This window comes from Eumetopias jubatus, unplaced genomic scaffold, assembly GCF_037043125.1.
Source record: "Eumetopias jubatus isolate StellerSeaLion01/CBP00866 unplaced genomic scaffold, mEumJub1_p1.0 scaffold_11, whole genome shotgun sequence".
NCBI lineage: Eukaryota > Metazoa > Chordata > Mammalia > Carnivora > Otariidae > Eumetopias > Eumetopias jubatus.
This window is the reverse complement of record NW_028274817.1, coordinates 64689910-64705081: the sequence shown is the minus strand read 5'-3', so window position 1 is coordinate 64705081 and position 15172 is coordinate 64689910. Positions and strand designations below refer to the sequence as shown.

At 37.4% G+C, this 15172-nt stretch overlaps 1 protein-coding gene across 2 annotated transcripts in view; it reads left to right on the top strand.

Annotated features, from left to right (window-relative positions):
* Nucleotides 1-15172, top strand: part of ATP7A (ATPase copper transporting alpha) — a 150119-nt gene that overhangs the window by 118744 nt on the left and 16203 nt on the right. For both annotated transcript variants that reach the window (XM_028101454.2, XM_028101453.2), the window contains 4 exons: nucleotides 4795-4989; nucleotides 6051-6233; nucleotides 8433-8649; nucleotides 13407-13553. In XM_028101454.2, coding sequence (XP_027957255.1) covers nucleotides 4795-4989; nucleotides 6051-6233; nucleotides 8433-8649; nucleotides 13407-13553 — 742 coding nt within the window. The remainder of the gene's footprint in view (nucleotides 1-4794; nucleotides 4990-6050; nucleotides 6234-8432; nucleotides 8650-13406; nucleotides 13554-15172) is intronic.

The window sequence follows — 15172 nt, the reverse complement described above, 5'->3', positions numbered from 1 at the left end:
CTCCTAACCACCCATCTGGTGGGGGAGACCTCCAAATGAGCAACCCAATTTTGTTTTTTAGGAGATTTTAATTGTTGATTTTTATTTTTTTGAAAGTTTTAATTTTAATTCCAGCTAGTTAACATACAGTGTTATATTAGTTTCAGGTATACAATATAATGATTCAATAATTCCATACATCACCCAGTGCTCATCATGACAAGTCCACTCCTTAATCCCCATCACCTGTTTAACTCGTCCCTCTATCCACCTCCCCTCTGGTAACTATCAGTTTATTCTCCATAGTTAAGAGTCTGTTTCTTGGCTTGTCCCACTCTCTCTAGCTTTTTTTCCCCTTTGTTTGTTTGTTTTGTTTCTTAAATTCTACATATAAGTGAAATCATATGGTATTTGTCTTTCTCTGACTGACTTATTTAGCTTAGCTATAATGCTAGCTGTCTAGCTCCATCCATGGGGTTACAAATGGCAAGATTTTATTCTTTTTGACGGCTGAGTAATATTCCATTGTAAATATATACCACATCTTCTTAATCATTCATCAATTGATAGACAGTTGGGCTGCTTCCATATCTTGGCTATTATAAATAATGCTGCCATAAACATAGGGATGCATGTATCCATTTGAATTAGTGTTTTTGTATTCTTTGGGTAAATACCCAGTAGTGCGATTGCTGGGTCATAGGGTAGTTCTGTTTTTAATTTTTTGAGGAATCTCCAACTGTTTTCCAGAGTGGCTGCACCAGTTCCCACCAATGGTGTAAAAGGGGTTTTCTCCACATACTCACCAACACCCGTATTTTTCTTGTGTTGTTGATTTTAGCCATTCTGACAGGTATGAGGTTGTATCTCATTGTGGTTTTGATTTGCATTTCCTTGATGATGAGTGATGTTGAGCATCTTTTCATGTGTCTGTTGGCCATCTGGATATCTTCTTTGGAGAAATGTCTATTCCTGTCTTCTGCCCATTTCTTGATTGGATTTTTTGTTGGTTTTTTTTGGGGGGGGGTGTTGAGTTTGGTAAATTCTTTATAGATTTTGGATACTAACCCCTTATCAGATATGTTGTTTGCAAATATCTTATCCCATTCTGTAGGTTGCCTTTTAGTTTTGTTGATTGGTTCCTTTGCTGTGCAGAAGCTTTTTATCTTGATGAAGTCCCAATAGTTCATTTTTGCCCTTGTCTCCGGAGACATGTCTAGTAAGAAGTTGCAACGGTCTAGGTCAAAGAGGTTGCTGCCTGTGTTGTGCTCTAGGATATTGATGGTTTCCTGTCTCAGATTTAGGTCTTTCATCCATTTTGAATTTATTTTTTTGTATGGTGTAAGAAAGTGGTCCAGTTTCCTCATTTTGCATGTTGTTGTCCAGTTTTCCCAACACCATTTGTTGAAGAGACTGTCTTTTTCCCACTGGATATTCTTTCCTGCTTTGTTGAAGATTGATTGACCATATAATTGTGGGTTTATTTCTGGGTTTTCTATTCTGTTCTATTGGTTTATGTATCTATTTTTGTGCCACTACTATACTGTTTTCATTCCTACAGCTTTGTGATATAACTTGAAGCCTGGAATTATGACGCCTACAGCTTTGCTTTGCTTTTTCAAGATTGCTTTGGCTATTCGGGGTCTTTTGTGGTTCCATATAAATTTTAGGATTGTTTGTTCTAGTTCTGTGAAAAATGCTGTTGGTATTTTGATAGGTATTACATTAAATTTGTAGATTGCTTTGGGTAGCATAGACTTTTTTTTACAGATTTATTTATTTTAGAGGGAGAGAGTGAGCACGAGCAGGGGGAGGGGCAGAGGAAGAGGGAGAAAATCCTCAAGCAGACTCCCCACTGAGCATGGAGCCCAGGACCCTGAGATCACAACCTGAGCTGAAATCAAGAGTCAGCCACCCAACCAACTGAGCCACCCAGGTGTCCTGGGTAGTATAGACATTTTAATAATATGTGTTCTTCTAATCCTTGAGCATGGAATATTTTTCCATTTCTTTGTGTCATCTTCAATTTCTTTCATTGGTGTTTTAGTTTTCAGAGTACAGGTCTTTCACCTCTTTGGTTAGGTTTATTCCTAGGGATCTTATTATTTTGGTGAAATTGTAAGTGGGATTATTTTCTTAATTTCTCTTTCTGCCGCTTCATTATTGGTGTGTAGAAATGCAACAGATTTCTGTAGATTGATTCTGTATTCTGCTACTTCAGTGTTAGCAGTTCTAGCAGTTATTTGGTGGAGTCTTTCAGGTTTTCTATATATAGTATCATGTCATGTGCAGATAGTGAAAGTTTTACTTCTTCATTACTGATTTGGATGCCTTTTATTTCTTTTTGTTGTCTGATTGCTGTGGCTAGGACTTCTAGTACTGTGTTGAATAAAAATGGTTAGAGTGGACAACCTTGTCCAGTTCCTGATTTTAGGGGAAGAGCTCTCCATTTTTCTCTATTAAGGATGATGTTAGCTGTGGGTTTTTCATAAATGGCCTTTATTATGTCGAGGTATATTCTCTCTAACCCTACTTGTTGAGTGTTTTTATCACGAATGGATATTGTACTTTGTCAAATGCTTTTTCTGCAACCTTTGAAATGATGGTATGATTCTTATCCTTTCTCTTACTGATGTGGATTTTTATCTTGTTGTAAGCCATAGCTTTAAAAAATTCAGAGGAGAATGTTCATAGCTAACTTTGAGTTTGTAACCTCAGCTCTGGGAGAGGATTTTTCCTGAACGATTATTATCTTGTTGATATATGTTGTTGCCTTGGCATCATCATATGCTTGTTCATCTGTTACCATGTCAAGTTACCCTTGTTACCATGTTTCCATTGTATTAGGTCAAGTGCCCTTAGGGGCCCATACATTTGAGATAGTGTGAGTAAATGTGCAGTGTAGACCACACTTGAGAGAGTATGAATGTATATGTACTGTCACTTTGCTCTAGTTGGAAGTAGTTTTTTGGTAGCTTGTTTCCTCTATGTTCCTACAACCCCCTTTTGGATAGAATCTGGTAAACATCACTCTGTGTATAAATGACACTGCCTCTGTGGAATTTGTGTCTATGGCTTTTTTCCACACTTTAGTGTTCCATCTCATGTGGCTACCTTTCCTTGTTGGAGAGTTGGGGAAGAACTCCTTAAATCTTGAGATTGAGGGTGGGGGACTCTGTCTTGCTGTAGACCCAGACAATGGAAATAGTTAAGAAGAGTGTGAGATCAGGACATGTGGATTCTTGGAGGCGCTGGAGGGGAATTGTGGGGGAGAGGGGGGTTTTCTTTTAAGGGGATAAAAAACAAAGACTTCTAACTCTGGAACATTTCAGAGAGTTAGATGAGATGGAGGGATTTATGCTTGCCACAGGTCACGGACACCTCCACAGATCATTTAGTTTCCTAGTATTTTTATAAATGGAAATTGGGCCCCATGACAGTTACTGCCTTTTCCCCTTTTCATATGTTGCTTGATCTCCCTTTCTCTCCTTTGTGCTTACACATTTCAGGCCCTCTAGCCAAACCCTTGCCTATGACAGTATTTTAGTTACCAGTTCTCACGGTTCCCTCTGGTCGTTGAGCCTTGGGATAAAAACTCACAGAGCTATGGAATGAGACTTTGTTGGAACAGGTGACTTCTCCTAATTGCACCTGTGCTTCCGGGTCCTCAAAAACAGTGGGTTGGCAGTAATGCAGTGTGGAAGTTATCCCATTTCTCAGTGACCAGATTGTGAATATTTCCAAGTGGATTTTTCTAATTATTATAATGTTACTGTGGTTGTTTTGAGATAAAAATTCTGAATGTAAAAAAAAAATAGAACAGGTAGAATCATAAAAACTATGTATCTACTTCATGATATAGGGTCATTAGTATATATAAAAACTTTTTTAAAGATTTTATTTATTTATTTGACAGAGAGAGAGAGCACAAGCAGGGGGAGCAGCAGGCAGAGGGAGAGGGAGAAGCAGGCTCCCCACGGAACAGAGAGCCAGATGTGGGGCTCGGTCCCAAGACCCTGGGATCATGACCTGAGCCAAAGGCAGCTGCTTAACCAACTGAGCCACCCAGGCGCCCCTAAAAATTTTTTTAAATGATTCACATTGGCTAATTACACATTGAACAAGAAGATTGCTGAGAAGTATTTTGGAATGTGTATCCCTTAGGGATTTTTCTAATGAGTTCAGGGGTGCTTAGGAGATTTCCCTTAATACTGTCAGTTGTATTTACTCACACAGCAAATATTCAGTGTCACTAAGAGCTGTATACTACCTGATATACTCAGTTCACACTGGTATGTTCAAAAGGATTTTACTGAAATAGGAGTAAGCTTCCTTTGCATGCTGGGTGATTTTTCCATTGTCTTTAAAGTATAGTGTGAAAGGCAGATTTATGGTCCTAGTATACAGAGATTCAAAATTCCTTTTCTTCAGGATCAGATTTGCTGAGAATTAGGTCCCATATTTGCAGCTATTTTTGAAAATCCTTAGTAAAAGCACTTATTCTCAATATAGAGGTAAAAAGCTGACTTTCATGTTCTTTAGATGAACTGCATAGTTTGTAACTCTGGAATCCGCAAAATTGAATTCCTGATTTTAGGACTATGACTTGTTTACCAGTAATGTCGCAATTTCTTATATTCATACAAGAAGAAAAAAGGTGTTTTCTTACTAGTAACCAAATTGTATATGTTGGCAGCTAAGTAGGATTATGTGTGACTTGAAAAATGTGGTTTTATTTAAATAGAGTTAAGCTTTGTTCCTTTTGTTTTATACAGCTCTAGATCAATAACCAAAATTCATGCCTTTCTCCTAAAGGGATATAACAGAAGTATCTCCCGAACAGAAACGATAATACGCTTTGCTTTCCAAGCCTCTATCACAGTTCTGTGCATTGCATGCCCCTGTTCACTGGGACTAGCCACTCCGACTGCTGTGATGGTGGGTACAGGAGTAGGCGCTCAAAATGGCATACTAATCAAAGGTGGCGAGCCATTGGAGATGGCTCATAAGGTAAGATAGTCCCCAGAACTAAGAATTGTCCCATCCAAACTGGCAATAGCACCCCTATTGAGAAAGAGAATCCAGAGTTATTTCTACATGGTCCATAAGCTGAGCTTCTTCTGGGACTATCCTGAGGGTTGAGGTAGGAAGGGTGTTATTTTGGTTCTCTTCTGGATTGGTCTTAGTTATCTAAGATCTCTAAAACTACTCCAGGCCTACTTTCTCAGAGCAGACCCTGATGTGGAAAATTGGAGTCCTCTTATAGCTTAGATTAGAAATGTCTTCAGGTCAGGAAGACAGAAGGGGTATTTGCCCAGGAAAAATGCGACCCCATGTTTGTGTTCTTCACTGTGAGATGGTGCTTATGGTAACATTGCAGTTTCTTTGCCTTTGCCACTAGCTGACAGTTTGCAGCTATGACTTCAAAAATATAATCTTATCCCTCATCTCTCTCATATTAGGATTTCCAAAACAATTTCAATCCAAGGTACTTGACTTCAACTAAAACCATGTTCCTTCTAATATGTTCTTATTATGAGGATATAAACTATATACAGATGCATGTAGTAAACACAGCTTAGAACAGATTTGGAACCTCATATAACCAGTGAATACAAGCTGTTAGTGTTTATAGTAATTTTTTATTGACTTTGATATAATTTCAAACTTAAGAATTGAAAGAACAGCATAAAGAACTCCAGTATATCCTTTACTGTAGATATCAGGCTCCTTTCCTAAGAACAAGGACATTCTCTTACATAATCATAGGACAAAGATCAAAATCAAGAAATTGACATTGCTGTAATACTGTTGTCTAACCATTAGTCCATATTCCAGTATGGTTGAACATTTGCAAGGGAGGGCTATTAGATGTAACTTAGAGTATCTTTTCCCTTATTCTCCCTTACGTTTGCTCACTCAAAGACAGTTCAACTCCAATTAAATCAAAGGTCAATTTATTAAGAAACAAAATATTCATCTGTCAAAGTAAACCTTTTTCTTATTTTTGGAAAGGTAGTATTAAGGACTATCAAGTCAAATAGGTGCAGTGTATTTTAATTTTCTTACAGGTGAAGGTAGTGGTGTTTGATAAGACCGGAACCATTACCCATGGAACCCCAGTAGTGAACCAAGTAAAGGTTCTAGTGGAAAGTAACAGAATATCACGCAGTAAGATCCTGGCCATCGTGGGAACTGCTGAAAGTAACAGTGAACACCCTCTAGGAGCAGCCATAACCAAGTACTGCAAGCAGGTACAATTTTTCCTTTATTTATTAATGTAGTTGTCCTCTACAGGAATTACACAGACCAAATCCAAACTGGCGTTTGTGATTTACATATATAGTTGGTAGGAGGCTCGAGAGACTTGTATTTTCTCAATTTATTTTATAATATGTGTTAGTTTCTTCATACAGAAGAGTATAAAGATGAAAGCAGAAATTAACTGTAATTTTATCACACGGATAACCCCTGTTGACTAAAAAATTAAAATGTAATGCATACAGAGAGTTACATAATGAAAAAGGAAAGCCTCGTTCCCTGCCCCCTTTCATAATTCCTCTCTCCAGAGTTTAACAAGTGCTAATCTGTTAGCAGTCTTTTAAAATACAGTAGTCTCCCCTTATCTGCAGGGGATATGTTCCAAGACCCAAGTGGATGCTTGAAACTGCAGAGTACTGAACCCTATATATACTGTTTTCTCCTATACATACATACCTATGATAAAGTTTAATTTATAAATTAGCCAAGAGATTATAATGTATATTTTATTGATTAATACTAATTAAAATAGCAATACAAATTATGTTAATTATTAAAATTAATTAATTTAAATATCAATATAAATTAATTTATAAATTAGTAAGATATTAACAATAACTATTAATAATATAGAATAATTATAATAATATACTGTAATAAAAGTTGTATGAATATGGTCTTTCTCTCTCTCTCAAAATTACTTACTGTACTGTACTCACCCTTCTTGTGATGATGTGAGATGGTAAAATGCCTGTGTGATGAGATGAAATGAGATGATGTAGGCATTGTGACTTGGTGCTAGGCTACAGTCGACCTTCTGACACTATGTCAGAAAGAGGATCATCTGCTTCCAGACCACAGTTGACCACGAGTAACTGAAACCAAGGAAAGTGAAACCATGGATGGGGGAGGGAGGACTACTGTAACAGCTTTACTGAGATACAATTCACATACTCTAAAGTTCATTGTAAATTGTACAATTCAATCATTTTTAATATAGTCCCAAAAGTGTGCACTGGTTAACCATTTTAAATGCATATCTGAACATATATGCATTTATTACGTTTTAGACTTTATGTAGACAGGTCATGCAGTGACCAATCTTTGGTACTTTGTTTTTTTTTTATTTTATTGAATGATTTTTCCATATTAAGACTTATAGATCTGCCTCATTATGTTTAATGGCTATATTATGTTCTACTGTATGATTGGTTTTTTTTGTCTCTTACAGTGTACAGTTAATGTTCTTGTCAGCTTTTGCAAGTTTATCTTTATGTTAAATGCCTATCAGTGCAATTGCTAGATCAAAGGATACATGCAGTTAAATTCTGATGAACATTACCAATGCCCACATAGCAAATATTATCAATACCCACGTGAAGGGTTGTACCAGTTTATACTTTCACCAAAAGTTATTAGTGCTCATTTCCCCACATTCTTACTTTATTTTTTCCAAATTAATAAGTAAAAAATATTTACTCATTGATGATTTGCTTTGCATTTCCATAATTATAAATTGGGTTGAACATCTTTTCATTGGCCATTTGAATTTCTTTTTCTGTAACTTTTCTGCTTGTATCCTTTGCCTGTTTTTTTCATAGGATTGTTTACCTTTTTTTTTCATTGATTTGTATAAGTTCTTTGTAAATTATCTCATAATTTTACAGTTATGATGTGGCAATTCCTATCATTGGTGTTCTTTCCTTTTTACCAATTTACTATTTTACTGACCTGGCTTCTTTACACCCAAACCAAACAACAGAGAGGATGAAGATATAAAGAGCCAGGAAACAATGATGGCCACCAAAATTCTTTGGCTTACTAAGGACACAGAATCATACTAGAGAGGCACTCTGGTAACTAAAGGCCCTGTTCTTTGTTACCCTTTGCCCTGTACTGAATAGAAAACCTGACTTGACAGTAGAATTAAATATTTAACTTGTAATTCTCTACTGGAAAGGGCAGAGTATTGGTAAACCTTCGATGTTTTCTTTCTCTAAACTTGGTATAAATTTTAGAGAGTGCGATTAAAATAAACAATTCTGATGTTTTGTTCTAAACACTTAGAATTAACCGGGCATGCAGCATGTGTCTAAACATTTAGAATTAACCAGCAGTAATCTTTGATTGTGCTATTGATGACCTTGGATTGTTAGAACAGCAGAAGAAATCCTTCTGTTTCTATTTGTTAGGAGCTGGACACTGAAACCTTGGGTACCTGCGTAGATTTCCAGGTTGTGCCAGGCTGTGGTATTAGCTGTAAAGTCATCAATATTGAAGGCTTGCTACATAAGAATAACTGGAAGATAGAGGAAAATAATATTAAAAATGCATCCCTGGTTCAAATTGGTGCAAGTAATGAACAGTCATCAACTTCATCTTCCATGATTATTGATGCCCAGCTCTCAAGTAAGCTAATTTTCTTCATAGTACCAATTATGGGACAAATATTAACAGATGCCTAACTTTATAATCCTGATCTGTTAGATAAGAAACAAAAATTGGCATCATGGTTTCGTTCTGTCAAGTAATTTTACCATAGGCCTTCTGGTCACTTCACTTGAGTTACTCAAGAACATTTCCCAACTGTGCTGGTCCTTGATTTTACCATAGGGTGCTGAATTCTAATCTTAGCTGATCTTCCACATTAGTTCAGCTATCTTTCTTTTATTTCTTACCACAGCTACTCTAAACCTTTTATATCTTTCATGAGGTACCATGGCCTTCTCCCTTGTTCCCTAAGCAAGTTATCAGGTTTATTTTTCGCATGGAAAATTAAGGTTCTCAGACATTTAGTCTGTCAACTTTTTGCCAAGCATGATTCCTTTTTCAGGAGAAGAGGTATTCCTCATCCTGCATAATGAATCCCGTCATCTTTGCTCTAGATCTCACCCTCTCTTGATTCTTCAGGGACCTTACTCTGTTATATCCCTTCGCTTCTTTATTTTCCCACTCTCTGTACTAGCTCCTTCTCCTAAACATACAAACATTTCTTCCATCACTATTACTGTAATCCCTTTTAGATTGTATCCTGTCTCTTTTTTTCCTTTATATCTAAGCTTCTAGAAAGAATAGTCTAGGTTTGCTGAATTCACTTATTCACCACACAGCCTGGCTTCTGCCCCATCCATACTACTGAAACTATTTTTTCTAAGTGCATTGATGACTTTGTTCGGTACTCACTCCAGTGGTTTCTTCTCAGTTTGCATCCTGCATGACCTCAAATACCTAAGGCATTTGAGAATGTTGAACATTTCTTCCTTCCTAAAGCTCTTTCTTTTAATTTCATGACCATTCATTCTCTAGATTATCCTCTCACCTACCTGGCTGTTGCTTCCAATCCTCCTCTGATTCCTCTTTTCTCCTGCTCTCAAATGTTGGGTATGCCCAGGGTTTTGTTCTTTGTCTTTTTCTCATTTTATATACTCTCTGTACAATCTCCTTCATGTCTGTTGCTTGTTCTGCCATCTGTAGGCTTCTACTACCACTCCAAAATCCACATCTCTAGCCAAGGCCTGTTTTCTGAGTTTCTGGTTTGTCTATCCATCTGCCCCAAAACATAATATACCCACCAAAGTGTTCTAGCACCTCCCTACCCATTTGTGCTTGAGTGATTTTGCTAACCTGCAAATATGATTTATAACTGTCTGACTAGTACCTTTTATTATAGTGGTTTATAATTTATTTTTAAATTATGAACCTTTGGAGGAATGTGATAAAAGTTATGCCCACCCCTCAGAAAATTTTTGTTTTGGAGGTTTGCTTGTATCCTAAACCCTATCAGTGCGATTCTGTTAGGGATCCTGGCTTGCTGGCTGTCCTCTGTGGGACTTAAGACCAGTCTGTCTGGACTTTGTTCCAGGTCCATTCCCCATGATGTCTCCTGCCTGCCTATACCACCCATTTTGTCTTTTCCACTGACCTCCATGTACTCTGTGTTCCATTCATACAGAGCTACTTATAGTTCCTTTTTACATTGTGTCATTTCGTGCTTATTAGATCATTTCATTCACTGTTTCCTCTGGGTAATGTTGTCTCCAGTGGCATCTACCTCATGAACTTATTTTCATTTTTCAAAACTTAGCTCACATATCTCTTCAGTGAAGCCTTTGCTGACTGACATGTATAGGCAGAGATGATTTGCTCTTCTTTTTAAATCATAACTGTACTTAATCTCTGTGTTTTTGTGCTAGGTACACTGCATGATAATGCTTTATTTACCTGTCTGATTCTACCAAACTACAATTTATTATTTGTGAACTTCCAGTACCAAGCATACTGACACATAGTAATTTTGTTCATTTGACACCTTTTATTAAGCACTGTTCAAGACACTAAAGAATCAGCAGTTAGCAGAACAGACAAAGTCACTATCTTTTGGAACTTATTTTCCCGGTGGGAGAACACAAAACAGTGAGCAAAGAGATAAGAAAATATAATATGTCTGATGGAGATAGTGCTGTAGAGGAAAACAAAGAAGGGTAGAGGGGTATAGGGAATGCTGTGAGTATTGGGTCCTATTTTACATAGGATGATCAGGGTAGGCCTCATTGAGAAGTTCATGCTGGAGCAAAAACCTGAGAAGGCGGAGAGAGAAAGCTATGTGAATATCTGAGACAAGAGCATTCCAGGTAGGAGGGATAAGTACCCAAGCCTAGTTTGAGGAACAACAAGGAGAACAGTGTTCCTGGAGCAGAGTAAATGAGTGGGAAGGTTAGAGAGTAGTACAGGACCAGATTATGTAAGGACATTGAAAGAATTTTGGCTTTTACCCTTGAGATGGGAAGCCATTGGAGAGTTTTGTGTATAGGAGTGACAGAATCCAACTTAATGTTTTATAAGTATTACCCTGGCTGCTCTGATAAAAATACACTGTTGGAGCAATAGGGGGAAGGACAGAAGCAGGGAGATGAGTTAGTAGGCTGTTGCCATAATCCAGGTGAAAGATAAGAATGGTTTGGACCAATGTGGTAGCAGTAGAGATCATAAGAAATGGTCAGAATCTGAATGTGTTTTGAAGGGAGAGCTGGCTGACAAATTTTCTCACAGATTGGGTGTGGAGTATGGGAGAAACAGGAGTCAAGAATTATGCCAAGGTTTGTGGCCTAAACATTTTAGAAGGATGAAGTTACCATTTAAGTAGAATGGGGAAGACCATTGGAAGGGCAATATTGAGGAGAACTGATCAGGAGATCAGTTTTTTACATGTTAAATTTGAGTGCCTATTAGATAGGTGCCATATAAGTGGAAATAACAAGTCTGCAGGTCAAGGAAATAGACTAGGTTGGAGACATAGATTTGGTAGTCATCCACCTATAGATCTGGGCCTTCTAATATGATAGCCATTCATTACATGTGACTACTTAAACTTCAGTTATTTCAATTTAATTTAAAATTCAGGGGCACCTGGCTGCCTCGGAAGAGCATGCGACTCTTGATCTTGGGGTCATGAGTTTGAGCCCCACGTTGGGTGTGGAGATTACTTAAAGGAAATACATAAGTAAACTTAAAAAAAATAAATTTAATTTAAAATTCAGCCCTTCAGCCATACTAGCCACATTTCACTGCTCAATAGCCACATGTTGCTAGTGGCTACTGTATTAAACAGCAGATACAGAACATTTCCAAATTTTGTTGGACAAAGCTGGTATAGATTGTATTTAAAGATATGAGACTGGATAAAATCATCAAAGAGTGAGAGTAGATTGGGGCGGGGAATGGTTCAAGGATTGAGCCCTACAATACGATAGGTTAAGAGATCAGGGAGATCAGCAAAGAAGACTGAGAAGAAGTGGTAAGTGAGGAGGTAACTCATAAGAATGTGGTGTCCTAGAAGCCAAGGAAAGAAAGTATTTCAGGAAGGAGGGAGCGATCAACTGTGTTAAATGCTGCTAATAAGGCAAGTAAGATGAGGAACAAGAATTAGCCATTAGGTTTATGAAAGTAAAGGTCACTGGCATACTGTGAGAACAACTCTTTGGAGTGGTAGAGACAAAAGCTTTATTGGAGTGGGTTCACAAAAGAATGGGAAGATATGAATTGGAGATAGTCAATAGAGACAACACTTCCAAGAAGTTTTGCTGTGTATAGAAGCAGAAATTTGGGGCAGTAGTAAAGAGGTAAGTGAGATCAATAGAGGTTTTTTTGTTTTGTTTTGTTTTTAAAGATAGGACTATGTGCAACAGAGATAGAAAATGTGATTATGCAGGAGAAAGAGGAGAGAATTGTAGGAGAGATGTTCTAGAATAAGCAAAGGAAGGGGGTCTAGTACATAAGTGGAGAGGTTGGCCTTAAATAGGAGCAGGGGCAGTTTAGAAGAGAAGCTAGATTGGTGTGTATATAGGCACAGGCAGTGAGAGCTTGAAGTTCTCTTCTGATTGCTTTTAATTCTTTCTGAAGTAGGAAGCAGATTCATCATCTGGCCATAGATGAGGATGGGAGAAGAGAAGGTACAAAATAGCCCTCTAGAAGGAACGGAAAATGAATGGACTAGGGAAGTGTAGAATTGCCAGACAACTCTAAGGACTTGCGTAAAGTTAGTGGTCACATGTTTAAAATGAGACATCAGTGGAGTCACCTGGGTGGCTCAGTCGGTTAAGCAGCTGCTTTCGGCTCAGGTCATGATCCCAGGGTCCTGGGATCGAGCCCCGTGTTGGGCTCCCTGCTCAGCGGGGCACCTGCTTCTGCCCCTCTCCCCTGCTCATGCTCACTCTCAGTCTCTCTCTGTCTTAAATAAATAAAAAAATAAATAAAAAATAAAATGAGACATCAGTATAGTTGTATGTTTCCATCCAACTACTACTACTACAATCAGCTACTGATGCACAATAAATATTTTGGATTTAATTCAGTTGTGTGGAAGATCAAAGGGAAAGCTTTACCAAGAAAGAAACATTTGAACTGGCTCTTGAAGAATATGATGGAGTTTGATAATTGTAGAGGAGGGGTAAGGACATTCCAGGTGGAGACAGCAACATGTGCAAAGGCCCAAAGGCATAGAAGAGCAAAGTATGTTCCTTGAAAATTTGGAAATCACTGTTGTAGGCTGTGGTCTCCCAAAAATACAACATAGTGATTGTGTAAGGTTAGACAGGAAGAACATGCCTCACAGGTTGTTATAAATATCAAACGATCTCACTAAATGTTCTTTCTGTACTTTATTTCAGATGCTCTTAATGCCCAGCAGTACAAAGTCCTCATTGGTAACCGGGAGTGGATGATTAGAAATGGTCTTGTTATTAACAATGATGTAGATGATTCCATGACTGAACATGAAAGAAAAGGTCGGACTGCTGTATTGGTGGCAGTTGATGGTAAGGTTTTCCATAAGTACACTGTGACTCAATGTTGTGATCTCAGTAATTATTTTATGTATATTTTTGAGAGACTTCTGAACTTGAGCGCTTTTGAAAAGCAGCCTGAATGCAAAGTGAGAATGTTAGCAATACATAATTGTTACTGATAAATTTAGAATTGTCTTGCATTTGCCTGGCTTTGTTATTTTCCTCCCTAACCTATGTTTTTGTAAAAAAGCTAATCAATAGTTGTGTATAACACCCAGTGCTCATCACCACACATGCTCTCCTTAATACCCATCACCCAGTGTTATAAGCAACTAATGAATCGTTGAACACTACATCAAAAACTAATGATGTACTCCTTGCTGGCTAATTGAACATAATAATAATAAAAATAAATAAAAAAGTAAAAAGTAGGGCGCCTGAGTGGCTCAGTTGGTTAAGCGACTGCCTTCGGCTCAGGTCATGGTCCTGGAGTCCCGGGATGGAGTCCCACATCGGGCTCCCTGCTCGGCGGGGGGTCTGCTTCTCCCTCTGACCCTCTTCCCTCTTGTGCTCTCTGTCTCTCATTCTCTGTCTCTCAAATAAATAAATAAAACCTTAAAAAAAAGTAAAAAGTAAAAATAAATAAAATAAATAAAATTTTGTTTTTAGTGATTGCCTCTCCCCCAAAAAATAAAAAAAAAGCTAATCAAAGATTTTTTTAAACCTAAAAATAACATAACATTAAAGTAATAGCAAATAAAAGAATATCTATAATCTCATCACCCTAACTCAATGTCAGTTTTAACTGCATGTATTCCATTTCTGGGTTTTTTTGTTTATATATGTTATATACAATATAATATATGTACAGAATTATAATACTAGTATATATACTGTTTTTAAATGGGTGTATTCTGCATATAAATTTTACCTCAATAAAGTTGAATAAAAATTTAAAATCCCTTATACACCTATTATATTTTGCTTTATTCATTTATTTGCAATATTCATAAATATTTTCTAATTTTAATTCTGTGTAATTTATTATATACTGTAACTAAGTTAATAATTCCCTTGTTGGAAATTTAAACTATTCTTAATATTTCATTATTATAAATAACATGATAAACATCTGTGAGGTTTTAGGTGCTTTCTTTTGTTAAATTATTTCTTGGGTAAATTTCTAGCTGTGAGATTAGTCAACATTTATAATCCTTGCTAAGCATGAAGGCAGTATCGTAGCTATGACATTTTTAGGTTCAGGAAGAAGCAGAACATACCATTTACCTTTTATCTTTTTATTTTTTTAATTATTAAAAGATTTTATTTATTTATTTGACAGAGAGAGACACAGCGAGAGAGGGAACACAAGCAGGGGGAGTGGGAGAGGGAGAAGCAGGCTTCCCCAGGGAGCCTGATGCGGGGTTCAATCCCAGGACCCTGGGATCATGACCTGAGCCGAAGGCAGATGCTTAACCGACTGAGCCACCCAGGCACCCCTTACTTTTGTTTTTAAAATAAAATAACTACTTGCAGTGATTTCTTTCCCCAGTATAAAATGCCAGTTTTCAAAAAATTGACAAGAAACGTTGGAGAGGTTGTGGAGCAAGGGGAACCCTCTTACACTGTTGGTGGGAACTCAAGTTGGT